This window comes from Somniosus microcephalus, chromosome 27 (assembly GCF_052327205.1).
Source record: "Somniosus microcephalus isolate GS21.2 chromosome 27, FLI_Smic_1.0, whole genome shotgun sequence".
Taxonomy (NCBI): Eukaryota; Metazoa; Chordata; class Chondrichthyes; order Squaliformes; family Somniosidae; genus Somniosus; species Somniosus microcephalus.
Window position 1 is genome coordinate 49,309,921 of NC_141013.1, and position 27,692 is coordinate 49,337,612.

General features: G+C 46.7%; 1 protein-coding gene across 8 annotated transcripts in view; it reads right to left on the bottom strand.

The window, feature by feature from the left end:
- The window catches only part of spg21 (SPG21 abhydrolase domain containing, maspardin), an 80,928-nt gene that overhangs the window by 25,056 nt on the left and 28,180 nt on the right, over nucleotides 1-27,692 (bottom strand). For all 8 annotated transcript variants that reach the window (XM_085968940.1, XM_085968945.1, XM_085968947.1 and 5 more), the window contains 3 exons: nucleotides 15,603-15,764; nucleotides 13,035-13,115; nucleotides 10,163-10,308 (listed from right to left, as the gene is read on the bottom strand). In XM_085968940.1, the coding sequence (XP_085825066.1) occupies nucleotides 10,163-10,308; nucleotides 13,035-13,115; nucleotides 15,603-15,764 (389 nt within the window). The remainder of the gene's footprint in view (nucleotides 1-10,162; nucleotides 10,309-13,034; nucleotides 13,116-15,602; nucleotides 15,765-27,692) is intronic.

Sequence of the window (27,692 nt, forward strand, 5' to 3'; positions counted from 1 at the left end):
CACGTGATCCCAGGGGACGCATCGCACTAACTACGCCCCGGGACACGCAAGCACAGCGCGCCGGCAGCTGGGCCAGGCCCCGGAGCGGAATTCCACGGGGCCCTAGAGTTCAACTGCCGGCGCGCAAGTTAAGTGCAGGTCGGGGGCTTGCACCCGTGGGAAGCCCCCGACCCGAATTTCTGGGCCTCGCTCTTTCCTCATCCAGAGAGCCCTGACTTTTTCCCCCTAGTGGGAATGTACCTTAACTATCTCCTCTTTAAAGACAGCCCATTGTTCCATTACAGTTTTGCCTGCCAATCTTTGATTCCAGTTTACCTGGGCCAGATCCATTCTCATCCCACAGAAATTGCCTTCCCCCAGTTAAACATTCTTGCTCCCTGTCTTTTACCATAGTTAATCTAAACCTAATGATACTATGATCACTGTATAAGAGTAAAGACATCTTACTGCAATTATATATGGTGCTGGTGAGACCACACCTGGAGTATTGTGCACAATTTTGGTCTCCTTACCTAAGGAAGGATATACTTGCCATAGAGGGAGTGTAGCAAAGGTTCACCAGACTGGTTCCTGGGATGGGGGGATTGTCCTATGAGGAGAGATTGAGTAGACTAGGCTTATATTCTCTAGAGTTTAGAAGAATGAGAGGTGATCTCATTGAAACATACAAAATTCTTACAGGGCTTGACAGGGTAGATGCATAGAGGATATTTTCCCCTGGCTGGGGAGTCTCGAACCAGGGGTCACAGTCGCAGAATAAGGGGTCAGCCATTTAGGACTGAGATGAGAAATTTCTTCACTCAGAGGGCGGTGAATCTTTGGAATTCTCTACCCCAGAGGGCTGTGGAGGCTCAGTCGTCGAGTATATTCAAGACAGAGATCGATAGATTTTTGGATATTAAGGGAATCAAGGGATATGGGGATAGTTCAGGAACGTGGAGATGAGGTAGATCAGCCATGATCTTATTGAATGGCGAAGCAGGCTCCAGGGGCCAAATGGCCGACTCCTGCTCCTATTTCTTATATTTTTGAGAGTCTAGGTCGATCATAAAAATTGAAAAGTGCAATGGACCCAAAACTAACCACGGGGAACACGACTGCAAACCATCCCTCCCCCATCACCCTTTGCTTCCTGTCAGAGCTAATTTTGTATCCATACCGCCACTTTCCTCTTAATTCCATCTTGTTAACAAGCCTCCTGTGTGGTATTTTGTCAAATAACTTCTGAAAGTCCATATATACATCTACTGCACTACCTTGAGCAACCTTCTCTGTTACCCCATCAAAGAATTCAATCAAGTTAGTCAGACACGATTTGCCTTTAACAATTCCATGCCAGCTATCCTCGATTAACCCATTCCTTTCCAAATGAAAGTTTATTTTGTCCCTGATAGTGGTTTCCAATAACTTCCCCACCACTGATGTTAAGCTGACTGGTCTGCAGTTTCCTGGTTTATCCCTCTCCCCTTTCTTGAATAGTGGTATAACATTAGCAACCCTCCAGTCCTCCACCACTACTCCTGTATCCAATGAGGATCCAACAAGCTGGCCACCAAACTCCAAACTCTTGGCCTGAACACTTCCCTCTGCAACTGGACCCTGGACTTCCTAACAAACAGACCCGTCTGTCAAATTAGGTAACCACACCTCCCCCCCCCCCCCCCCCCCCGACCCTGAACACGGGGGCCCCACAAGGATGTGTGCTGAGCCCCCTCCTCTACTCCCTCTTCACCCACGACTGTGTGGCTGTTAATGGTTCCAACACCATCATCAAGTTTGCGGATGACACCACGGTAGTAGGCCAGATCACCAACAGCGATGAGTCAGCCTACAGGGAGGAGGTCCAGCATCTCGTGAAGTGGTGCGCCGATAACAACCTGGCCCTTAACACCAAGAAAACAAAAGAAATCATTGTGGACTTCAGAAAGTCCAAAGGCGGAAGTCACACCCCCATCCACATCAATGGGGCTGTGGTGGAAAGGGTGGACAGCTTTAAGTTCCTTGGAGTCCACATCACGGAAGACCTCTCCTGGTCCCTCAACACCTCCTCTCTGGTGAAGAAGGCCCAGCAGCACCTATATTTCCAAAGGAGGCTGAAGGGATGTAATCTGTCACCCCTGATCGTCTCTAACTTTTACCGCTGCACTATAGAGAGCATCCTGACAAACTGTATCTCAGTATGGTATGGCAGCTGTAGCTACTATGACCGGAAGGCCCTGCAGCGGGTAGTCAAAACTGCCCAACGCATTACCGGCACCCGGCTACCGACCATAGAGCACATATACCAGAAACGTTGTCTACGGAGGTCACGGTCCATCATCAAAGACCCTACCCACCCCAGCCACAGTCTGTTCGCCCTCCTGCCATCTGGGAGACGCTACAGATGCATTCGCACCCGTACGACCAGATTTAGAAACAGCTTCTTTCCCAGGGCTGTCATCCTACTGAACTCCACAAATAAACTCTAAAGCCTGCACATCTGCCAATGCACTTTATTATGGTTATATTTATGTTAATATACTACAAGCCAAATGTATGTTGAATGTTTAAATGTCTTAATCCAAATGTACACTCTCGGGAGCCGCAAGCCTACATTTCGTTGTACTGCACTTGTGCACTAACAATGACAATATAAGTTGATTTGATTTTTTTTTTTGATTTGATTTTTGTTGATGAGCTGGAGTCCGAGCTTCAAACACTGCGACACATCAGGGAGGGGGAAGAGTTACCTGGACTCTGTGTTCCAGGAAGTAGTCACGCCAATTAGATTAACTAATTCAGATGTAGTGGTCAGGGACAGGAGGGTGTGACTATGAGTGAGGCAGGTACGGGGGTCCAGGAGGTAGTGTTGTAGGAGCCGCAGCCCTTGCTCTTGTCCAACAGGTTCAAGGCTCTTACTCCCTGTGAGGACGGGAACGGGGACTGCAGGGAGGATGAGCAACCTGGCAACAGCACCGTGGAATGAGGGGCCATTCAAGTGGGGGGAGTAAAAAGAAATGTTGTAGTGGTAGGGAATAGTATCATTAGGGGGATAGATAGTTCTTTGCAGCCGAGAGCGAGAGTCCCGAAGGCTGTGTTGCCTGCCCGGTGCCAGGGTTAAGGACATCTCCTCTGGGCTGGAGAGAAACTTGGAGTGGGTGGGGAAGGATCCAGTTGTCATGGTCCATGTTGGTACCAACGACATAGATAGGACAAGGAAAGAGGCTCTGCTGAGGGAGTATGAGCAGCTAGGGGCCAAATTAAAAAGCAGAACCACAAGGGTAATAATCTCTGGATTACTACCTGAGCCACGAGCAAATTTGGCTAGGGTAAATAAAATCAGAGAGTTAAATGCGTGGCTCAAAGACCGGTGTGGAAGAAATGGGTTTTGCTTCTTGGGACACTGGCACCAGTACAGGAGAGAGCTGTTCCGTTGGGACAGATTTCACTTGGCCAGTGCTGGGACTAGAATCCTGGCGAATCGAATAACTAGGGCTGTAGAGAGGGCTTTAAACTAATTACTGAGGGGGGGGGGGGGGGGGGGTTTCAAGAGAGCGAAAAATAAAAATGTCAGCAGAGAAGGCAATAGAGCAAGGTAGCAGTGGGGGAATTAAAAACCAGAGCGTGTCAGGAAGGGACAGAATGTATAAAGATAAAGGTAAAGGAGTAAAGGGGGTAAAAGCAGGAATAAATTGTCACAAAACATATTTAAAAGTTCTTTATCTGAATGCACGCAACATTCGTAACAAAATAGACGAGTTGACGGTACAAATAACTACACATGGGTATGATCTGGTGGCCATTACAGAAACATGGCTGCAAGGTGACCATGACTGGGAACTAAACATCCAGGGGTATTTGACTATTAGGAAGGACAGACAGGAAGGAAAGGGAGGTGGGGTGGCTATGTTAATAAAGGATGGAATCACTGCAATAGTGAGAAATGATATTTGGTCAAAGGATCAGGATAGTGAAACAGTTTGGGTGGAGATAAGGAATAATAAGGGGAAAAAGTCACTAGTGGGCGTAGTCTACAGGCCTCCTAACAGTTGCAGCTCTATTGGTCGGAGTATAAATCAGGAAATAGTTGGGGCTTGTAATAAGGGAACAGCTATAATCATGGGAGATTTTAACTTTCATATTGACTGGACAAATCAAATTGGGCAGGGCAGCCTTGAGGAAGAGTTCATAGAGTGCATTAGGGACGGGTTCCTTGAGCAGAATGTTACTGAACCAACCAGGGGGCAGGCAATCTTAGATCTGGTCCTGTGTAATGAGACAGGATTAATAAAAAATGTCCTAGTAAAGGATACCTTGGAATGAGTGACCATAACCTGGTTGAATTCCAAATTCAGTTGGAGGGAGAGAGAGTTGGATCTCAAACCAGCATACTAAGCTTAAATAAAGGAGACTATGAAGGTATGAGAGCAGAGTTGACTAAAGTGGACTGGGAAAATAGATTAAGGTGTAAGACGGTACAGGAGCAGTGGTGTACATTCAAGGAGATATTTCACAACTTTCAAGTAAAATATATTCCACTGAGGAAAAAGGGGCGTAAAAGAAAAAAGACAGCCATCCGTGCCTAAGTAAAGTAATTAACGATAGTATCTGACTGAAAACAAGGGCATATAAAGTAGCCAAATCTAGTGGGAGGATAGAAGAATGGGACGCATTTAAAAGCCAGCAAAGAATAACTAAAAGATTAATTAAGAAAGAGAAGATAGATTATGAAAGTAAACTAGCAAAAAATATAAAAACAGATAGCAAGAGTTTCTACAGTTATATAAAAAGAAAAAGGGTGGCTTAAGTGAATGTTGGTCCCTTAGAGGACGAGACCGGGAAATTAGTAGTGGGGAACATGGAGATGGCAAAAATGCTGAAGAAATATTTTGTATCAGTCTTTACAGTAGAGGACACTAAAAATATCCCAACACTGGACAAACAGGAGGCTACAGGAGGGGGGGGGGGGGGGGGGGGGAAAAAGAGCTAAACACAATTAAAATCACTAAGGAGATGGTACTCGGTAAGATAATGGGACTTAAGGCGGATAAATCCCCTGGACCTGATGGCTTACATCCTAGGGTCGAGAGAAGTGGCGGTAGGGATTGCGGATGCATTGGTGGTAATTTTCCAAAACTCCCTGGATTCAGGAAAGGCCCCAGCAGATTGGAAAACTGCTAATGTACCGCCCTTATTTAAAAAGGGAGGTAGACAAAAGGCTGGAAACTATAGACCAGTTAGCCTAACATCTGTGGTTGGTAAAATGTTGGAGTCCATTATTAAGGAAGCAGTGACAGGACATTTGGATAAGCATAATTTAATCGGACAGAGTCAGCATGGTTTTATGAAGGGGAAGTCACGTTTGACAAATTTGCTCGAATTCTTTGAGGACGTAACAGGGTGGATAAAGGGGAACCAGTAGATGTGGTGTATTTGGACTGCCAAAAGGCATTTGACAAGGTGCCACACAAAAGATTACTGCACAAGATAAAAAATCACAGGATTGGGGGTAATATACTGGCATGGGTGGAAGATTGGCTATCTAACAGAAAACAGAGAGTTGGGATAAATGGTTCATTCTCGGGTTCGCAATCAGTAACTAGTGGTGTTCCGCAGGAGTCAGTGCTGGGACCCCAACTCTTTACAATCTAGATTAACGATTTGGAGGAGGGGACCAAGTGCAACATATCCAAGTTTGCCGACGATACAAAGATGGGAGGGAAAGCAGTGAATGAGGAGGACATAAAAAACCCGCAAAAGGACATAGACAGGCTAAGTGATGGGTGGAAATTTGGCAGATAGAATATAATGTTGGAAAGTGTGAGGTTATGCACTTTGGCAGAAAAAAATCAAAGAGCAAGTTATTATCTAAATGGAGAGAAACTGCAAAGTGCTACAGGACAAAGGGATCTGGGGCTCCTGGTGCATGAAACACAGAAGGTTAGTATGCAGGTACAACAGGTGATCAGGAAGGCCAATGGAACCTTGGCTTTTATTGCAAGGGGGATGGATTGTAAAAGAAGGGAAGTCTTGCTTCAGTTATACAGGGTACTGGTGAGGCCACACCTGGAATACCGAGTACAGTTTTGGTTTCCATATTTAAGAAAAGACATACTTGCTCTCGAGGCCGTTCAGAGAAGGTTCACTCGGTTGATTCCGGAGATGAGGGGGTTGACTTATGAGGAAAGGTTGAGTAGGTTGGGCCTCTACTCATTGGAATTCAGAAGAATGAGAGGCGATCTTATCGAAACATATAAGATTGTGAAGGGGCTTGATCGGGTGGATGCGGGGAGGATGTTTCCGCTGATGGGTGAAACTAGAACTAGGGGGCATAATCTTAGAATAAGGGGCTGCCCTTTCAAAACTGAGATGAGGAGAAACTTCTTCACTCAGAGGGTGGTAAATCTATGGAATTTGCTACCTCAGAGCTGTGGAAGTTGCGACATTAAATAAATTTAAAACGGAGATAGACAGTTTCCTAGCTGCTAAGGGAATTAGGGGTTACGGGGAGCGTGCAGGGAAGTGGACGCGAGTCTAGGTTTGGATCAGCCATGATCCTATTGAATGGCGGAGCAGGCCCGAGGGGCTGTATGGCCTACTCCTGCTTCTTATGTTCTTATGTACTGCCCCTCCGACAGTGCGGCGCTCCCTCGGTACTGCCCCTCCGACAGTGCGGCGCTCCCTCGGTACTGCCCCTCCGACAGTGCGGCGCTCCCTCGGTACTGCCCCTCCGACAGTGTGGCGCTCCCTCGGTACTGCCCCTCCGACAGTGCGGCGCTCCCTCGGTACTGCCCCTCCGACAGTGCGGCGCTCCCTCGGTACTGCCCCTCCGACAGTGCGGCGCTCCCTCGGTACTGCCCCTCCGACAGTGCGGCGCTCCCTCGGTACTGCCCCTCCGACAGTGCGGCGCTCCCTCGGTACTGCCCCTCCGACAGTGCGGCGCTCCCTCGGTACTGCCCCTCCGACAGTGCGGCGCTCCCTCGGTACTGCCCCTCCGACAGTGCCGACTAAAGCCATTCCCCTCAATTCCACACATCCTGTGGGACTGTTACAGGGCAGGTGATTTGGATACCACATTGTGTAGCTGTTTTTAATCCTATGACATTTTGACCACCTCTTACTTGTTTGGTTTGAATCCGGAGCTTTGTATTGGCAGTGTTGCAAGCAGAAGTCAATGAGACTCACAAAACTAACCAGTCGGCTCATTGCAGCAGCTTATTATGTAAATAGTGAGCTGCTGTACTTCAAGGGTCAATGGTGCAGTTAACGGACACAAAGCATCTTTGTTGCCTAGATATTGAGGTGAACAATGATGTTTATAACTGCTTGCTGCTCATTAAAATCTTTCGGTTTCAACTTGAGCCGCAGTCTGATAAAAATGTACATTGATCGGCAGACGGGCAGCGCGCCCTTACATGGCAGACGGGCAACGTGTTTTGATACTGCAATAGCCAGAGTGCAGTGACAAGAGCTCTGTTCGTGATCCCAGGGAGTTTTATATTTATGCAATACAGGACAGGTAATGACTTACTCTTGTATGGGGGAACCTGTGGTTTGATATGCAATTGGTCAGTGATACTGAACGCAAAGTAAATATCGAGCATAGAAACCCAAACACTTAACACAGAGATCATTTAAACCTTGTTTATCAAGGAACAGGATTTTGCCAAAGCCATGGTAAATGAGGAGGCTGCCGAGATACTGGACGAGGTAAAAACAGCAGGTACCAGAAAGGCTGGCGGTAATTAAAGTGGCTAAGTCTCCTGGTCCGGATGGGATGCAGCCTCAGTTGCTGAAGGAAGGGTAGAAATTGCAGAGGTGCTGGCCACAATCTCCCAATCCTCCTTAGATACAGGGGTGGTGCCAGAGGACTGGAGGAATGCAAATGTTACATCCTTGTTTAAAATGGGGAGAAGGATAAACCTTAGGCCAGTCAGTTTAACGTCGGTGGGGAAGCTTCTAGAAATAATCATCTAGGAGAAAATTAACAGCCGCTTGGACAAGCATGGACTAATAAAGGAAGGCATTTGTTAAGGGCAAATTGTGTTTGACTAACTTGATTGAGTTTTTTTGATGAGGGCAGTGCATTTGATGTATATATGGATTTTTAAAAGGTGTTTCTAACCAGGCTGCTGCACCATATGCCAGAATTTGGAATTTTTGTAACAAATTTCGAGAGACTTTATTGAACAGATTTGAAAATCCATATACACAGCTACTGCATTCTTTATCTATCCAATCAGTCATCCTTTCAACACTGTACCCACGTCTCACTTTGGTGCCTTTTGATGCCATCTCTGCCATTATCGATGCCCCATTACCACCACTGCTACTCCCAGCACACCCATCGCCAATGTGCCCTTGGCCATTAGCCAGGGGTTACAGCATGAAGTATATGTTCATCTCTGAACACCCCAAGTCTGAGGGACTGCTGGACACCATTTCAACATTGGTGCAAAAAAGGCCGCGTCCTGGTTGGTTTAAAGGCACCAATCACAGAACAGCCTTTTCTAGTGCACAAGGCAGACAGTCTTGGCTGTGCACAAACTAATAGGATTCGGGTGAAATGAGCCCTGTGGCAGACTCGGCCCACAGGCCACGCCTTGAGCCCCAGTGAATCCAGAAATGCTCTCAGATAAACGAAAGCAGCAGGACAAGAGAGCACAGCTTCAGGACTGCACAGGGAAAGGTTAGGACAGATGTTAGGACTTATAAAGTTAGGACTTATAAAGCGCTGGTTAGGCCACAACTGGAGTATTGCATCCAGTTCTTTAGGAAGGATGTGAAGGCCCTTGAGAGGGTGCAGAGATTATTTACCAGAATGGTCCCAGGGATGGGGGATCTTAGCTATAAGGACAGGTTGGAGAAGCTGGATTTGTTTTCATTAGAGCAAAGGAGGTTGAGGGGTGATTTGATAGAGGTGTACAAGATTATGACAGGTTTGGATAGGCTAGACAGGGAAAGGCTGTTCCCACTAGTTGATGGTACAAGGGCCAGGGGACACAGATTTAAGGTTTTGGGCAAGAGATACAATGTGGGGATGTGAGGAAAACCTTTTTACACAGCGAGTGGTGAGGACCTGGAACTCGCTGCCGATGGAAGTGGTGGAAGCGGAGACACTCAATGTTTTCAAGGGGAGGCTGGATAGGCACTTGAGGGAAATAAATTTGCAGGGCTCCGGGGATAGAGCGGGGGAATGGGACTGGCTGGATTGCTCTACAGAGAGCCGGCACGGACTCGATGGGCTGAATGGCCTCCTTCTGTGCCGTTATGACTATGTGAGAAGGTATTCCTTTTCATAAAGTTCAACAGCTGGAATGGGCTCCCAGGAGTGGGGGCTTGAAGGCAGGACACTGAAATCATTTAAGAAATAGTTTGATGCTGTAATCGGGAGGCAGTCAGGTTGGTGTTCTGCAAGAATGAAATCAAATGGGATGAAAGGTCTTCTTCATCCAAACCCAAATAGGCCAGAAGAGATTGAGGGAGTTGATGACAAGGGAAGGTTGAGAGTAATGAAACAAAGGCCAGTTTTCCAAGCCAAAATACCCAAGTCCATTTCTCATCAACCATCATTATGGCCTCAAGTTTTTCTTCAAAAACAATACTGTGGCTTGTAGCTACTAGACGCAGTATTGAACTTACAACGCTGCGAAACAACGAGATTCTAATGAGGTGACGGACGACTGCACATGTGCAGTGAAACGCTGAAATCAGGGATTTGCTGTCCGAGTTGCCCTGTCCCTCCTAAAGCTGCGTGCTAACAGTATCTCGCTGAGAGGCTCACCACTGAAATACATTGAACAGCGTGAAGTTGCTGTACTTACCTGATATATATGCACTAAACTCAACAGAAAAAGTTGGGGCTAGTCCATTCCAGTGGAAGTACTCTTAATGGCGTGATAAGTGTTGATTACTGCCAAACAACCTCTCTGGCAATGAAAATTAACTTTTACAAGTGTGGATTCTCATTCCTTCAGATTTTAATTATTGTTGAGATTTATAGTAAAAAAAAAACACAATTAGAGGGCAAACCCGGGGTTGGGGGTGATTTCACAATTAGAGGACAAAACACCCGGCAGAATGCAAGATTCGACAATGCTACCTTATCCAAATGGGTTCCTGGAGATGATTAGAAGTAAATGATTATACGAGCAAGATAAAAACTTTACCATTAATTTCTTACCTGTTGGCAGTCCAAGACTGGTTGAAGATAGATGTGTCGCTGAATGAGTTGCACAGGATGAGAGAATGAACTCTGGGTGATTTATATGCATATTCTGCAAACTTCTGTGCCAAAAATCCTCCCAAGGAAGCACCAAAAATGTGAACCTACACAAGATAGATTTGGCTGGCGTTAGTTTATTAAGGACTTGCGGCTATTTTGACATTAAGTCTTAGGTCAACTTCTACAATTTATCTTTTCAAAGGAATTCCACTTCATCCGATTTTAACAAAAGGTTACGTCGAGTCTACAGCCCAGAAACAGGCCATTCGGCCCAACCAGTCCATATCCTTCTTGTTCCTCTCTCCCTCATGTTTATCGAGATTTCCCTTAAATGTATCTCTGCTATTTGCCTCAACTACTCCCTGTGGTGGTAGCGAGTTCCACATTCTCACCACTCTCTGGGTAAAGAAGTTTCTTCTGAATTCCCTAATGGATAGGAAAATTGGTGTTAGGAAAATTGATGGGACTGAAGGCCGATAAATCCCCAGGGCCTGATAATCTACATCCCAGGGTACTTAAGGAAGTGGCCCTAGAAATAGTAGATGCATTGCTGGTCATCTTCCAGAACTCAATAGACTCTGGAACAGTACCCAGGGATTGGAGGGTAGCTAATGTTACCCCACTATTCAAAAAAGGTGGTAGAGAAAAAGCGGGGAATTATAGACCGGTAAGCCTGACATCGGTAGTGGGGAAAATGCTAGAATCTATTATAAAAGATGTAACAGCAGAGCACTTGGTAAGCAGTGACAGGATCGGACAAAGTCAACATGGATTTACAAAAGGTAAAGCATGCTTGACTAATCTACTGGAATTTTTTGAGGATGTAACTGGTAAAATAGATAAGGGAGAACCAGTGGATGTGGTGTATTTGGACTTTCAGAAGGCTTTCGATAAGGTCCCGCATAAGAGATTAGCGTGCAAAATTAAGGCACATGGGATTGGGGGCAAGGTATTGACTTGGATAGAGAACTGGTTGGTGGACAGAAGGCAGAGAGTTGGAATAAACGGGTCGTTTTCCGAGTGGCAGGCAGTGACTAGTGGGGTACCGCAAGGATCGGTCCTAGGACCCCAGCTGTTCACAATATATATTAATGATCTGGACGAGGGAATTGGATGTAATATCTCCAAATTTGCAGACGACACAAAGCTGGGTGGGAGGGTAAGCTGTGAGGAGGATGTCGTGAAACTCCAATACGATTTGGACAGGTTGGGTGATTGGGCAGAAACATGGCAAATGCACTATAATGTGGATAAATGTGAGGTTATCCACTTTGGTGGCAAAAACAGGAAGGCAGATTATTATTTGAATGGCAATAGATTGGGAGAAGGGGAAGTGCAAAGAGACCTGGGTGTTCTTGTGCACCAGTCGCTGAAGGTAAGCATGCAGGTGCAGCAGGCGGTTAAGAAGGCAAATGGTATGTTGGCCTCCGTAGCAAGAGGGTTCGAGTACAGGAACAAGGATGTCTTGCTACAGTTGTACAGGGCCTTGGTGAGACCGCACCTTGAGTACTGTGTGCAGTTTTGGTCGCCTTACCCGAGGAAGGACGTTCTTGCCATGGAAGGAGTACAGCGAAGATTCACCAGGCTGATACCTGGGATGGCGGGAATGACGTATGAGGAGAGATTGTGTCGATTGGGCTTATACTCACTGGAGTTTAGAAGATTGAGAGGGGATCTCATCGAAACCTATAAAATTCTGTCAGGCCTGGACAGACTAGATGCAGGAAGGATGTTTATGATGGCCGGGGAGTCCAGAACCAGGGGTCATAGTCTAAGGATAAGGGGTAAGCCATTTAGGACTGAAATGAGGAGGAATTTCTTCACCCAGAGAGTGGTGAACCTGTGGAATTCTCTGCCACAGAGGGCAGTGGAGGCCAGTTCATTAAATATATTCAAAAAGGAGTTGGATATATTTCTTAAGGCTAAAGGGATCAAGGGATATGGGGAGAAGGCAGGGACAGGGTACTGAATTTGGATGATCAGCCATGATCTCATTGAATGGCGGAGCAGGCTCGAAGGGCCGAATGGCCTACTCCTGCTCCTATCTTCTATGTTTCTAGATATAGTAGTTATAGACTATAGATTAGATTAGATATAGAATTGGATATAGTGACTATCTTATATTGATGGCTCCTAGTTTTGGACTCCCCCACATATTCTCCACATCTACCCCATCAGAGCCTTACATTACCTTAAAAATCTCGAACAGGTTGCCCCTCAACTTTTTCTTTGCTAGAGAAAAGAGCCCCAGTCTGTTCAGTCTTTCCTGATTGTTATACCCTCAGTTCTAGTAACATCCTTGTAAATCTTTTTTGCACCTTCTCCAATGCCTCTATATCCTTTTTGTAATATGGAGACCAGAACAGTGCAAGTGTGGTCGAACCAAGGTTCTATACAAGTTTAACATAACTTTGCTGCTTTTCAATTCCACTCCTCTAGAAATGAACTCTTGTGCTTGGTTTGCTTTTTTAAAAATGGCCTTATTAAAATTTGTCGTTATTTTTAGTGAATTGTGTCTCTGTACCCCAGACCGCTTTGCTCCTCTACCCCATGCAGTATGGAACCTCCTTATTCCTCCTACCAAAATGCATCACCTTACACTAACCTATATTGAAATTATTTGCCAATGAAATGTCCATTCCGCAAGTTTATTAACGTCTTGTATTTTGTTGCATTCTTCCTCTGCATTAACTACACCCCCAATTTGGTGTCATCAGCAAATTTAGAAACTGTACTTCCAATTCCCGAGTCCAAATCATTAACGTATCCGACCAAATATGTTTTGTAACCTAATGAAGCCGACACAAATCCAGTGGTCACTTGTACTGACCTTATCCAGCTGTAGATGATCTAAAAGCTTCCTGAATCCATCACAAAATTCAAGGAGGTCCCAGTAAACAGGATACTGGAGCTGTGAGATATTTAAAAATAGTAAAACAGGTCTTGTGTGCAGTTCAAAGAAATGTGCGCAAGCTATAGAATTTCCAGTACAAAAGGAGGCCATTAGGCCCCTGCACTGGAGCCGTCTATTCTTATTTCCTGCATCCTTTTATATTCTTCCTTTTCAAAGACTTATCCAATTTGCTGTCTCAATAGCCCCTTGTGATAAAGCATTCCATGTGCTAATAACCATTGGGACACAAGTACTCATTTAGTTATCTGATTGTAATTGGCGGCAGATTGATTCCACTTCAGCTGTTCTATATTAAGAGCTGTTCAAACCTGTTTATTTGGTACCTCAGCTGTAGGTTGGTTTGAGCTGGTACTCTTAATTATTTGATTAACTAGGTGAGCTAAACTGCAAGGGAGCAGAGGAGTGTAAGAAACAAGAGTGGGTAGTTCAACCTCAGTAGGTGTTCACACATTATAGAAAAACTGCTCAGTTGAAGTGAGCAAGAGGCATTTGATTTTAGAGAGTTAATTGGTGGTGGGAGTTCACGTTAACATTGTCTCATTTGTAAGTTAAACACAGATATGGGGGTGCAGGGATCCCGCGTGGTGTGTGTGGTATGTAATATGGGGGCCAGTGTGGATTCTCAGTGTACAGCACAGAAAGAGGCCATTCGGCCCATCGAGTCTTCGCCACCCTTTCGAAGAACAATCCAGTAAGATCCATTCCCCCCGGCTCTTTCCCCAAAACCCTGCAATTTTTTCTCCTTCAAGTGTTTCTCCAATTCTCGTTCAAAGGCTACTATTTAATCTGTTTCCACCACCCAATCAGGCAGCGCATTCCCAATCCTAACCACTCGTTGCTTAAAAAGGTTTAAAAAGTGGAAGTGGGGCACTACATTTACACTAAGTATCGGAAACTTGAATCCCTGGAGCTGAGGATCTCTGCTCAAGGAGCAACAGGCCGCACTCCGCAGCTGAGATTGTACTCTCCGGAATGTGGTCACCCGAGAGACCATGCCCGACAGTTCAGAGCACTGGGATAGTGAAGAGCGAGAGAGAGAAGTGAATGACAATCCACCGGGGGAGACGGCACTGACCGGGGAGGGGGGGTCGGGGGAGACGGCACTTACCGGGGATTTGGGGGGGGGGGGGAGACGGCACTGACCGGGGAGAGGGAGGGGGAGGGCTGGGGGAGAGACGGCACTGACTGGGGAGAGGGAGGGGGAGGGCTGGGGGAGAGACGGCACTGACTGGGGAGAGGGAGGGGGAGGGCCGGGGGAGAGACGGCACTGACCGGGGAGGGGGGGCCGGGGGAGACGGCACTGACCGGGGAGGGGGGGCCGGGGGAGACGGCACTGAGCGATGCCTGAACTACTAGAACTGTCCCATAGATACAGTTTGGGACCTGCGTGAGGTGAAGACGAAGGCAACAGTTTTAAGAATTTTTTTTTTTCGTTTATGGGATGTGGGTGTCACTGGCAAGGCCAGCATTTATTGCCCATCCCTAGTTGCCCTCGAGAAGGTGGTGGTGAGCCCCCTTCTTGAACCGCTGCAGTCCGTGTGGTGAAGCTGCTCCCACAGTGCTGTTAGGTTGGGAGTTCCAGGATTTTGACCCAGTGACAGTGAAGGATCGGCAATATACTCATAAGTCAGGATGGGGTGTGATCTGAGGGGAACTTGGAGGTGGTGGTGTTCCCATGCACCTGCTGCCCTTGTCCTTCTAGGTGGAAGAGGTCGCGGGTTTGGGAGGTGCTGCCGAAGAAGCCTTGGCGAGTTGCTGCAGTGCATCTTGTAGATGGTACACACTGCAGCCACGGTGCGCCAATGGTGGAGGGAGTGAATGTTTAAGGTGGTGGATGGGGTGCCAATCAAGCGGCCTGCTTTGTCCTGGATGGTGTCGAGCTTCGAGTGTTGTTGGAGCTGCATTCATCCAGGCAAGTGGAGAGTATTCCATCGCACTCCTGACTTGTGCCTTGTAGATGGCAAAGGCTTTGGGGAGTCTCATCATTCCAAATATATCAACACACCACCCATGGAAGGCATTCACTCGGTTACTAATTAGCATGATGCTTACAGACAGAACATTGCGATTTGGTTTACATAAGGAATACCCTCAAGTGGTTGAGTATTAGATCAACATAACCAAGTAATTCCTTTCCTTGTTTTCGTATCTTACTACACTTAAATAGTAACGGCTGCAATTAAATGGAATTTAACATTACTAGTTCAGTAACAATCTGAACTTCCTGTGTAAATGTTGTTGAAATGTAAAGTCACACATAACTATTATTATATACCTCAAGACATGCACCAATGCAGGTTACTGTAGTAGTCCCTATTAAGTATCTTAAATAATCACTGCTTTAGTATGTCAGAATTATCAAAGCCAAGATTGTTAATCTGTGGTTAAATGATCATTTGGAACAAAGCAACTAAGTTCTCTTCTAAGATTATTATACCTCATAGAATGATACAGTCAGGAGGCCGCCATTCTGCCCATACTTACCGCGATAACTCTATAACCCCATCCAGTTAGGGCCAAAATCTGCTGGAAAAACACATCTGAAGTTCCACTGACCGGGGGGAGAAATATAACCGGGCACCTTATGTTTCTGGGCCCTGCATCATAAAGGGACCAGACTTTACTGTCATCATCATCCACTATTATCTGTAAGATGGAATACAATTAAAAGCAAGTTATTCAAAACCTGAACTAGATACAGACTCAAAATACCCCAAAACAGTGTTTAGTTCTGGATGAAGGCATTGTGGAAACTGTCCGAAAGTTCGCAGATGACACAAAGATTTATGCTGGTGATAGAAACTTGGATGAGAAAAATCAGATCTAGTTGCAATGGGCCCACGTCTGGTAGACGAGATTTAATGTAGATTAATGCAGTGTTAGGCATGTGGGTGGAGCTAAAGCCAAGCTCGAGGCTAAAGTTTGTTAAGTGGGAAAGAGTGTTATAATGCATGGGTCTCTAAAGGTTTATGATCACTGCCGTGAGGCTATAGTAAGGCTAACAAAGTACTGGAATGGATTGTGAGGAGAATCCAATATAAAACAAACATTTAGTGTCCTTGGTTAGGTCTCATCTGGAATATGGTGTCCAGTTTCGGTCCCTTCATAAGGTCGATGATAGCATGGTCCTACAAAAGGTCCAGAGGCATGCCACTAGATTGATAGCTAGTTTAAAAGCTCTGAAAGTGATGTTAGACATTAGGAGGATTTTCTTGCGCAGAGGGTCACTGACCTCTGGAACAAGTTCACTGCTAACGTTCAAAAGGGAGCTGGGTGAGTTTGTGGCGGATATCTGCGTGTAGATGTTGGGTGATGTGCCTCACAGTCGCTGCAACTCGTTTGGATTGCCTTTGGTGGTTGGAGAGAGGGTTTCCCAGAATTCTTCTACCCTGAATTGGCCAAGGGTTTTTTTGGTCTGGTTTGTGCCTCTCGGGAGAATGCACAGCTGCTGGTGGCTGGGAGCACCAGGTCATGATGCTTAATCACATGACTGCAAGGGACAAGCTTGATGGACTAGCTGGTCTTTCTTGGCAATCATTTTTGTAGGTTTGCTTTGAACCTTTTTGTGCCAAGTATGTGTTCTCAAAACAGCCAAGCTATTGGTAAAGTGTGTGCCACTACAGATCAAATAAACAATGCCACCAGCTTCACTTTATAAAGGAATCTTGGCTAAACATTTGAATATAGTGCAGCACAAACACTTAAAATCACATTCCCACTAGCTTCTTTAAGCAGCTGTGAGCCTTGAGCTGTAAATAGTGCTTCAATAGGATGCTGCTTATGAGGTTTACACGATATCTTTGAATTCCAGTAAAAGAGGTCCCGTTTACAAAAATGCTTGTGGTTAAAAACATATTGCAACCCAATGTTCTCCATCTCTTCTCTGGTTTGACAATCGAGAGCGCTTCCCCCACTCATTCAGCATCTCGGAGGCTGAGGCTAGCGTGAGCAGTCAAGATGGCACGCTTATGACTTGCTAAGGCGTTCTCTGCATCCGAATTACAATCAGTACCAGTCTCACTTGGCACTGCATGTAAGGGGTGGTGTTACATCATTTATTGGATAAATAAAAGAGCTTTAACCAGATGTCTCAATGTTTCCTCGTCCACAAACTTGTTTTAGGGGTAGAGGATAAATGAGTATCCTATAATAACGCAACATAAGGACAAAGGATACATGACAATATCCTAGAATACCCAACAGTTAGTCTGTGTGGTTAGAGACCACTCACTTTAATTCTGCACGTAATCACTTCTCTCCCTCACTCGCAGTTCCCCTTTTAGAGAACTATGCAGAGAGGGTTAAATTGAGGTGCTTGGAAGGTGTTCAATTTCCCAGGCTGAAATTCTCAGAAGCATGGATGCTGCATTCATGAGCTCGACGGCCCAACAGCCTTGGCTCCAAGGAAATTCCTCTTCAGATTCAGAAACATCGAAGGGAATTTTAGCCCCAGAGGACACCAGTGACCCTGTTTGCCCACACTGAATTTCAGCCCCGCTCAGAAACTGATTTTACACACTCTCATTTTCCTCCTCTTTCCCAGACCATCTTATATTCTCCTTCGTTAAATAATTCTCCAGCACCTTTAAATGCTGAAATTAATGTGACAATGCATTCCATATTCTGATAACTGCATAAAAACAATTCTTCTAATCTCTAGCTCCTTTTATTGTATACAGTTCATCTTCAATCTCTCTGCTTTACTGGTCTATTCTGTTTATCATTTATAACTTATCAAATCCTGGCCAATCCCTCAACCAACATAACAAAAATAGATTATCTGGTCATTATCATATTGCTGTTTGTGGGAGCTTGCTGTGCACAAATTGACTGCCACGTTTCCTACATTACAACAGTGACTCCACTTCAAAAATACTTCATTGGCTGTAAAGTGCTTTGAGACGTCCGGTGGTCATGAAAGGTGCTATATAAATGCAAGTCTTTCTTTCTGTCAAATCCCTCCTCAATTCTAGTTTTCCTTTGCACCTTTCTCTCAGACTTCTCTCCTATAGCCTGGAGTCCAAAATTACAAAGTATCCCAGATGTGACCCAGCCATTACTGTGTACAGGAAGCTTTGTGTTATCCGGAGGCTAAATGTCCGGCAAGCTCAAGCCACCGGCAAAAATCAGGAGCCGTTTCGTTAGGTTCTTTTTCTTTTTGTTGCTTTTTCTTTTTGTTGCTTTTTTCTCAACAGTCAAGCTCTACAAGGTCTCGCTGAAGCTGTTGCTAAGCTACAGAGACGCTTGCAAGGTACGGCCGACTGTTTAGAAGCTGTTGCTAAGCAACAGGGTTTGTTGCCAGATATGGAGCTCAAAATCTCCGTATGTTTCAACATTAGTGCTGGTTTGTCCACCAGTTTTGATGGGACGGCAACAGCTCGGTCCTGTCGGTGCCGGATAGCACAAAGTTTCCTGTATATATTTGTGGCTTCTTTGCTTTTGTATTCAGACCCCCTCAGCTTTTGTATTCAGACCCCCTTGGAGAGGCAAGGATTAATCGGGGATAGTCAGCATGGCTCTGTCAAGGGTAAATCATGTCTGACCAATCTGATTGAATTTTTCGAGGGGGTGACTAGGTGTGTGGATGAGGGAAATGCTGTGGATGTGGTTTACATGGACTTCAGTAAAGCTTTTGACAAAGTCCCGCATAGGAGACTGGTCAAGAAGGTAAGAGCCCATGGGATCCAGGGTGCCTTGGCGCGTTGGATCCTAAACTGGCTGAGTGGCAGGAGGCAGAGGGTGATGGTCGAAGGTTGCTTTTGTGACTGGAAGCCTGTGTCCAGTGGGGTACCTCAGGGATCGGTGCTGGGTTCCTTGCTGTTTGTGATCTACATAAATGATTTGGATGAGAATGTAAAAGGTATGATCAGTAAGTTCGCAGATGACACGAAAATTGGTAGGGTGGTAAATTGCGAGGAGGAAAGCCTCAGGCTACAGGACGATAAACGGGTTGGTCAGATGGGCGGAAAAGTGGCAAATGGAATTTAACCCTGAAAAGTGCGAGGTGATGCATTTTGGACGGACAAATAAGGCAAGGGAATACACAATGAGTGATAGGACCCTAGGAAGTACAGAGGGTCAGAGGGACCTTGGTGTACATGTACATAGATCCCTGAAGGCAGCGGAACAGGTAGATAAGGTGGTTAAAAAGGCATATGGGATACTTGCCTTCATTAGCCGAGGCATAGAATATAAGAGCAGGGAGGTTATGATGGAGCTGTACAAAACGCTGGTGAGGCCACAGCTGGAGTACTGTGTGCAGTTCTGGTCGCCTCACTATAGAAAGGATGTGATTGCTTTGGAGAGGGTGCAGAGAAGATTCACCAGGATGTTACCTGGGATGTAGCGCCTCAGCTATGAAGAAAGGCTAAACAGGCTGGGGTTGTTTTCCTTGGAGCAAAGAAGGCTGAGGGGGGACCTGATTGAGGTGTACAAAATGATGAGGGGCATAGATAGGGTGGATAAAGAGGAACTTTTCCCCTTAGTAGGGGGGTCAATAACAAGGGGGCATAATAACAAGGGGGCATAGATTCAGGGTAAGGGGCAGGAGATTTAGAGGGGATTTGAGGAGGAACTTTTTCACCCAGAGGGTGGTTGGAATCTGGAACTCACTGCCTGAAAGGGTGGTAGAGGCAGGAACCCTCACAACATTCAAGAAGCATTTGGATGAGCACTTGAAATGCCATTGCATACAAGGCTATGGACCAAATGCTGGAAAATGGGATTAGACTGGACAGGGATTGATGGACGGCGCAGACACGATGGGCCGAAGGGCCTCTTTCTGTGCTGTAAAACTCTATGACTATGAGTACAAGCCCTAAAATACCACTTTTTTTTAACCTGTCCATCCACATTTCTGCATTTGTATGCCTAGATCTGGTTGCTCCTCCACTGTATAGAGAAATTCACCCTTTGAGGAATATTTCCACCCTCTTGTTCTCAAACTATCTTACCGCACATTTTCCGGCATTAAACTGCACCTGCCATTCTGCTAGCCTATTTACATCATCCTGCATTTCTGGCAGTTTGGCATCCTTACCAAGCTTTGACATTCACCCTTCATGTTCAAATTCAGATAACATAGGGAAAAAGTGATCCCAACACTCATTGTTGATCAGTCCACTAGTCGCTGCCTGCCAGTCTGAGAAAACACCTGTTACTGCAATCCTTTACTGTCTGCCTTTCAGCCAACTTATACAAACCCTTTCACTTTTGTTATGGGCTCTAATTTTCCCAACCAATTTCTTACATGACCCTGTAGCAAATGCTTCCTAGAAGTCCAGCTGACCATGTTCCCTGTCGATACTTCGTTGTTGTCTCAAACTTCTAGTCAAACATGACCTACCCTTACAAATCCACTTCCCAAACTGGCTAATACCATGTCCAGACAATCCATCGCTAAGCTACCAGATGCAGTTAGACTGTCATACCCTGGTATAAACCCATCCCCATTAATAAACAAACAGCAACATTCTGTTGAGATGTTTGGAGAAAGTTCATTTGTCCCTCACCCCCTTATCAAGTGTTCATCTTATGAAACAAAAGCACTATATCAAACAATCTAGGGGTCCAAAGGGTCAGTGCTGTGGGGGCCAGGGGTCAGTGCTGTGGGGGGGCAGGCCCTGGGGTCAGCGCTGTGAGGGGGGGAGGGGGGGGGGGCAGGCCCAGGGGTCAGTGCTGTGGGGGCCTAAACTGCTCCCAATCCTCAGGTTTGCTGCTTTCTCTGGCCAAATTATATGTCCTCTCCTTGGGTCTTATGCTATCCCTAATTTCCCTTGTTAGCCACGGTTGAGTCACCTTTTTTGTTTTATTTTTATGCCAAACAGAGATGAACAAATTCTGTAGTTCATCCACGCGACCTTTAAATGTTTGCCATTGCCGATCCACCGTCAACCCTTCAAATAACGTTCCCCAATCTATCCTAGCCAACTCGTGCCTCATACCATCGTAGTTTCCTTTATTTAAATTGAGGACCCTAGTCTCTGAGTCAACTACTTCACTCTCCATCTTAATGAAGGATTTTATATTATGATCGCTCCTCCCCAAGGGGCCTCGCACAACAAGATTGCTAATTAATCCTTTCTCATTACATAATACCCAGTCTAAGATGGCCTGATCTCTAGTTGGTTCCTCGACATATTGGTTCACAAAACCATCCCGTATACTCTAGGAATTCCTCCTCCACAGTATTATTACTAATTTGGTTAGCCCAATCTATATGTAGATTAAAGTCCCCCATGATAACTGCTGTGCCCTTATTGCACGCATCTCTAATTTCCCGTTTAATGCCATCCCCAATCTCAGCATTACTCTTTGGGGGTCTGTATACAACTCCCACTAACGTTTTCTGCCCCTGGGTATTTCTCAGCTCTGCCCATACAGATTCCACATCATCAGAGCTAATATCCTTCCTTATTATTGTGTTAATCTCCTCTTTAACCAGCAATGCTACCCCACCTCCTTTTCCTTTTTCCTGTCCTTCCTGAATATTGAATACCCCTGGATGTTGAATTCCCAGTCTTGGTCACCCTGGAGCCATGTCTCCGTAATCCCAATTATATCATATCCGTTTACATCTATTTGCACAGCTAATTCATCTCCCTTATTACGAATGCACCTCGCATTAAGACACAAAGCCTTCAGGCTTGATTTTTTAACACTCTTAGTCCTTTTAGAATTCTTATTTACTGTGGCCCTGTTTGATTTACACCCTTGATTTCTCTGCCTTCCACTTTTGCTTTTCTCCTTCCTGTCTTGTGTTTCTATCATTGCTACCCATTCCTCTGTCTCCTTGCACAGGTTCCCAACCCCCTGCCATTTTAGTTGAAACCCTCCCCCAGAGCACTAGCAAACACTCCCCCTAGGACATCGGTTCCGGTCCCGCCCAGGTGCAAACCGTCCAGTTTGTACTGGTCCCACCTCCCCCAGAACCAGCTCCAATGTCCCAGGAATTTGAATCCCTCCCCCTTGCACCATTCCTCTAGCCACGTATTCATCTGAAATATCCTTCTATTTCTACTCTGATTAGCACGTGGCACTGGTAGCAATTCTGAGATTACTACCTTTGAGGTCCTATTTTTTAAATTAACCTCCTAACTCCCTATATTCAGCTTTTAGGACCTTATCCCGTTTCTTACCTATAGCGTTGGTACCTATATGAACCATGACAACTGGCTGTTCACCCTCCCCCTCCAGAATGCCCTGCAGCCACCCAGAGACATCCTTGACCGTTGCACCAGGGAGGCAACATACCACCCTGGAGTCTCGTTTGCAGCCGCAGAAACGCCTATCTATTCCCCTTACAATAGAATCCCCCATCACGATAGCTCTCCCACTCTTTTTCCTCCCGTCCTGTGCAGCAGGACCACCCATGGTGCCAGGAAGTTGACTGCTGCTGCCTTCCCCTGATAAGCCATCTCCCTCAACAATATCCAAAGTGATATATCTGTTTGAGAGGGGGATGGCCACAGGGAACTCCTGCACTACCTGCCTGTGCCTACTACTCTGCCTGGTGGGCATCCATTCCCTTCCTGCCAGGCCCAGGGGTCAGTGCTGTTTGGGGGGGGGGGGGGGGCAGGCCCGGGGTCAGCGCTGTGAGGGAGAGGGGGGGGGCCGGCCCGGGGGCCAATGCTGGGTGGGGGCTGATAATGAGTCTGCACAAGGCACAGGTACCCCACACATCGAGCACTGGGTACAATCCTGGGCATAGTTACCATACACCTGGAGCACTGGGTGCAATCCTTGGCACAGGTACCCCACACCTGGAGCACTGGGTACAATCCTGAACACTGGTACCCCACACCTGGAGCACTGGGTACAATCCTGGGCACAGGTACTCCACACCTGGAGCACTGGATACAATCCTGGGCACTGGTACCCCACACCTGGAGCACTGGATACAATCCTGGGCACTGGTACCCACACCTGGAGCACTGGATACAATCCTGGGCACAGGTACCCCACACCTGGAGCACTGGGTACAATCCTGGGCACTGATACCCAACTCCTGGAGCACTGGGAACAATCCTGGGCACTGGTAAGCACACCTGGAGCACAGGGTACAATCCTGGGCACTGGTACCCCACAGCTGGAGCACTGGGTACATTCCTGGGCACTGGTACCTGTAGTGCATGTACCTCCTGTTCCTGGGACTAGGGACAGGGTCACTGGCAAGGCTTGGAAGCTAAGCAGAGCCAGGCCTGGTTAGTACCTGGAGGGGTGACTATCAGGGAAGACCAGGTGCAGAAGGTCACGGAAGGAGCCCCGAGGAGGGGCGGTTGGTGAGAAGGTCACGGAAGGAGCCCCGGGAGGGGCGGCTGGTGAGCAGGCCCGGGCGTTGGGCTGAAGATTGTCGGACAGGAGGAATGGTGGAAATGGAATGGCGGCGCGCACAGACGCAGCGGCTTTGCTTCTCCCAGGACGGTGCTATTTACGTTTAATGTTAATGTTATTTGTACTGGACTCATGGGAGCTTGCAAGATCACATTTCGTTGTTCATGTACTTGTGCATTGTACAATGACAATAAAGTTGAATTATTATTATTATTTAAGAGGAACTATGTTTTTGAAGCCCCTGTATACTGTAGTACCAGTAGTGACCACTCGGGTATATAAGCCTGTGTAGCATCTTGTGTTGTTAGTTCACCTCCAGACTTTGTTCAGTAAACACTTGTTAAATCAACTCCTGCATTCCGTGTCTCCATTAACACACGGATCTAACAGTGGCGACGAGTTAGAAACGAACTTACCTGCAATTCGGCAGCACCTCAAGGGGATCGATTCCTCAGACGAAGGTCGAAGCCAGAAAAAAAAAATAACTCGAAGAAACTCGAAAACGAGGGCCAGGCTTGGTCTCCAGTCTGTGGTTTCCCCAGCTAAACGGGCTGGTGGCAGGTAGTGCACTGATCCTTCCTGGGCTGCGGCGGGCTAGAGCTCGATCGGGTGGCTCTGCAACGGGGCCGGGCAGCGAGTCGGGAAACAGAAGCAGAGAGAGAGAGAGAGGGTGGAGCACTCAGGGCGCAGCCGGTGCTGCAAAGCAGGTCGGCGTTCGGACCGAGCAGAGGGAGGGGAAAGTCCCAGAGGGTCCGCTCCACGACGGGAACGGTTCTCCAAGTAACGGAGAAACTACTGAAGCGATATATAAAAAAAAATAGAAATACCGCGAAAAGCTGCAGGTCGCAACGGGAACCGCGGAGAACAGCGTTGGCAGCAGCGGCAGCGGCGGGAAAGCGCGGGAGGCACCATCTTAACTCGGCGGGGAAGAAAGAAAAGCGCGGGAAGCGCCATTTTAGATTTTCAAGATGCCGAAGGCTGGCAATATTACTGCTTTCGATAGTGATATAGAAGATTGGACCACATATGTGGAAAGAGTGGAGGTATATTGCAAGGCGAATGAAGTAGCGGATGATAAAAAGGCATCGGTACTTCTAAATCTGATGGGCGCAAGGACATACGGGCTGTTACGAAACTTGATCACTCCAGCCAAACCGATGGACAAGAATTTTAAGGAGATTGTTGATACCTTACAGGAGCACTTAAACCCAACACCGCTGCTGATAGCAGAACGATTCAAATTCTTCAGGAGGAATCAGCACAAGAATGAAAGTAACGCTGATTACCTCACCGAATTACGAAAGCTGTCAAAGCACTGCCAATTCAGGGCAGGACTGGCAGATTCTCTACGAGACAAATTCGTCTGCGGTCTCCTAAGCGAAGGAACACAGAAAAGACTACTTTCTGAGAAAGATTTGACACTGGACAAGGCTTTCAGTGTGGCTGTATCATACGAAGCAGCAGCAAGAGGAGCTGCAGAGATACAGCAAAAGCCACAGGACTTCGGCACCCATGAAATGACACGGGGTTTCGACAGATGTTATCGCTGCGGCAGATCCACCCATGACCAGAAGGACTGCTGGTTCAAGGACAAAGCATGCAGGCAATGCGGAAAGATGGGACACATTGCACGTGTATGCAGATCTGGAAAAAAATCCGCTGACATTAAAAAGGTCAATAAGGAAAAGTACAGAAAGGTACAAATGATGACGGACAGTAGCTCCGAAGACCAGAAGAACGATAGCGACTCCGGAAACAAGAGACTAAGCTGTCTCAAATTAAATAATGTAATTGCCAAAGAAGATTACCAGACCATTTGGGTTACCCTCACGATAGCGGGGTCCCCAGTCAAAATGGAGCTAGATACAGGATCAGCTCTAACTGTCATGAGTCGACGGGATTACGAGCGGCTATTTCCGCATATACCTTTGAAAGACACATCCATTGTCTTGAAGACATATACGGGGCAGAAAGTATACCCCAGAGGGAAAATAAGGGTGCCTGTTGTATACAACGGCAAGGAAATACAGAAGTTGTATTTATACGTTCTGCAAGATGGTGGTCCGCCGTTGTTGGGACGTGAATGGATCAGAAAGATACGTTGAGACTGGCAGTCCATTCAGGCACTGACGGTGACCAGTAAGACAAAAAACGATGATGACGTCATACCTGGACGATTAAAAGAAATCTTGGTTAACGCCAAAGAAGTGTTTCAACAGGAACTAGGAACCCTGAAAGGCGCCACCGCCTCAATAAAAGTGGAAGATGCGGCAATTCCCAAGTTTTTTTTAAGGCAAGGCCGGCGCCATACGCAATTCGTCCAGCCGTCGAGGCAGAGCTGGAGAATTTGGAAAAAGCAGGCGTATTATCCAAGGTAGATTGGAGCGAGTGGGCAACACCCATCGTCCCAGTCATGAAGAAAACATTGAATAATGATAAATCTGAAGAACAAGAGAAAAGTTCGCATCTGTGGGGACTTCAAGGTGACTGTAAACCTGGTTCTTCACACGGTACAGTATCCTCTTCCGAGGATAGAAGATATTTTTGCCTCACTATCCGGAGGGAAACGTTTCACCAAAATTGACTTAGCACAGGCATATCTACAGGTGGAGGTTGAGGAGGCCTCTAAAAAGTATCTCACGATAAACACACACAAAGGCCTGTACCAGTACAATCGACTGGTTTTCGGAGTGGCATCAGCTCCGGCTATCTGGCAAAGAGCTATGGAGCAAGTCCTGCAAGGGATTCCGGGGACTCAATGCTACCTAGACGACATCCTTGTAACAGGAGAAAACGACAACGAGCACCTTGCCAACTTGGAGCAGGTGCTCACGAGGCTGAAAGAACGGGGCCTATGAGCAAATCGCCCCAAATGCGAATTTTTCCAGAAACAAATATCATATTGTGGCCATGTCATTAACGAAGAAGGGTTGCATAAGTCACCTGAAAAAATTGAAGCGGTCGTAAAGGCCCCAGCGCCTGAAAATGTCTCACAATTAAGGTCGTTCCTGGGATTAGTAAATTACAATCATAAATTTTTACCAAACTTTATGTCGACGGTTCTGCACCCGCTTAACGCACTGCTACAAACAGGAGTAGTTTGGAAATGGAGCGAAGACTGTAAACGTGCCTTCCATAAATGCAAAGGCTTGATCATGTCCAGGGAAGTGTTGGCTCATTACAACCCATCACTGCCAATCAGACTGGCGTGCGATGCATCCCCTTATGGCGTGGGAGCGGTATTATCGCATAGATTCCCTGATGGCTCGGAGCTGCCGATAGCTTTTACGTCACGCTCATTGAACTCAGCTGAGCGTAACTATGCCCAGATCGACAGGGAGGCACTCAGCCTGGTGTGGGGGGTGAAGAAATTCAACCATTACCTACACGGACAAAAGTTTACCTTGTTGACTGACCATCAACCCCTCGTCTCCATATTCAACCCTAAAAAGGGCGTTCCCATTATGACAGCGCAAAGGCTACAGAGGTGGTCCCTTTTCCTAGGGGCACACCAATATGACAGAGTACAAAGGAACAAAACAGCATGGGAATGCTGACGGGTTATCGCACCTACCGTTGCCAACGGTGGAAGAGGCGCCTACAGTGGACCCAGTGGAGATATTCCACTCGATCATAGTGGAATGTCTACCGGTGACAAATTCGACCATTGAAAAGGAAATGCGACTCTCTCACGAGTCTACGATTTAACAGTGAAGGGATGGCCAGCACATGGCGAACCACTGTTGCCAGCATTCTCGCAAAGAGGAGAACAGCTGTCAGTGTGCCGAGGAACCTTGATGTGTGGATCCAGAGTGGTGATTTCACCCAAACTCAAGGATAGAGTGCTAAAGGAGCTTCACGAGGGGCATCTGGGTGGAGTGAAAATGAAGAACTTAGCCAGAGCATTTGTGTGGTGGCCAGGTATCGATGGAGACATCGAAGAAATGACCAAGAGCTGTCTAGGATGCCAGAAGGTCCAAAACGCCCCACCACAAGCCCCTCTACATCCATTGGAGTGGCCCTCATCTCCATGGCAAAGGGTACATATCGACTTTGCTGGTCCATTTATGGACTCAATGTTCTTAATCGCAGTGGATGCACACTCCAAGTGGCCGGAGGTAATAAAGATGTCCTCCACCACCACGGAAAAAACCATCACAGTATTAAGGACCACATTCGCCAGGAATGGGCTGCCTGAACAGATCTGTTCTGATAATGGACCGCAATTTGTATCCGAAGAAT